This window comes from Sinocyclocheilus anshuiensis, unplaced genomic scaffold (genome assembly GCF_001515605.1).
Source record: "Sinocyclocheilus anshuiensis isolate Anshui unplaced genomic scaffold, SAMN03320099.WGS_v1.1 scaffold967, whole genome shotgun sequence".
NCBI lineage: Eukaryota > Metazoa > Chordata > Actinopteri > Cypriniformes > Cyprinidae > Sinocyclocheilus > Sinocyclocheilus anshuiensis.
This window is the reverse complement of record NW_015542427.1, coordinates 179244-180133: the sequence shown is the minus strand read 5'-3', so window position 1 is coordinate 180133 and position 890 is coordinate 179244. Positions and strand designations below refer to the sequence as shown.

The window sequence follows — 890 nt, the reverse complement described above, 5'->3', positions numbered from 1 at the left end:
CTGCTTCCACTCAAAATAGGCATTTTCAAAATGATATAATAAATGATCTGTGGGGTATTTTGAGCTGATACTTCACAGACACATTCTGGGGACACCAGAGTCTAATATTGTATATTGTAAAAGGGGGCATAATATGTCTCCTTTAAAAAAAAAAAAAAAAAGAATGATCGATGTTGATTTCATGGTGAATTTAATACTCAGTTATAAAGTGTTTGCTTTTTCCTCACAGGAGCACTTCCCCTAAATCCAAGGATTTGAAAACAAAGAGGGAGAAGGATGTGAAGAAAGAGGAAGAGGAGAAAGATGAGAAGAAGAAAGAGAAGGTGCTCTATTAGGTCATTTCAAGTTTGAATGTTGCATACTGTGTACTTTTTTGACACTGTTTCTGCACTGATTCAGGTGCAGCCTCTCTCTCTTGAAGAGCTGCTTGCTAAGAAGAAAGCAGAAGAAGAGGCAGAATCTAAGGTGAAGAGTTTATATATATATATATATATATATATATATATTTATTTATGCAAGTGCACTCAATAGTTGTTGTTTTTTCTAAACATATGTTCCTGTCGTAGCCCAAGTTCTTGTCTAAAGGGGAGCGAGAAGCTGAGGCCATCAAACGGAGGGAGCAGCAGACAGAGGAACGCCGCAGACAAGTGGACGAGGAGAGGAAGAAACGAAGAATATTTCAGGACATCGGCAGGAAGATGCTAGGTGAGAGGCAGGACAACAGTAGCATCTGTAGAAACATGATTATACTTTTAAAATGGTTTCATTTTTTGTTTTGTTTCGTTTAGTCTGTGTCTGTTAACTTTGATGCTATCTAGTGTTGTCACGGTACCAAAATTTCAGTATTCGGTACCAATACCAGTGAAAATCCACGGTTCTCGGTACCAATT

The 890-nt window shown here is 37.9% G+C and overlaps 1 protein-coding gene across 1 annotated transcript in view; it reads left to right on the top strand.

The window, feature by feature from the left end:
• Positions 1–890, top strand: part of LOC107693549 (DEAD (Asp-Glu-Ala-Asp) box polypeptide 23) — an 11669-nt gene that overhangs the window by 2138 nt on the left and 8641 nt on the right. The window contains exons 4-6 of the mRNA XM_016492974.1: positions 230–323; positions 400–465; positions 567–705. Of these exons, the coding sequence (XP_016348460.1) occupies positions 230–323; positions 400–465; positions 567–705 (299 nt within the window). The remainder of the gene's footprint in view (positions 1–229; positions 324–399; positions 466–566; positions 706–890) is intronic.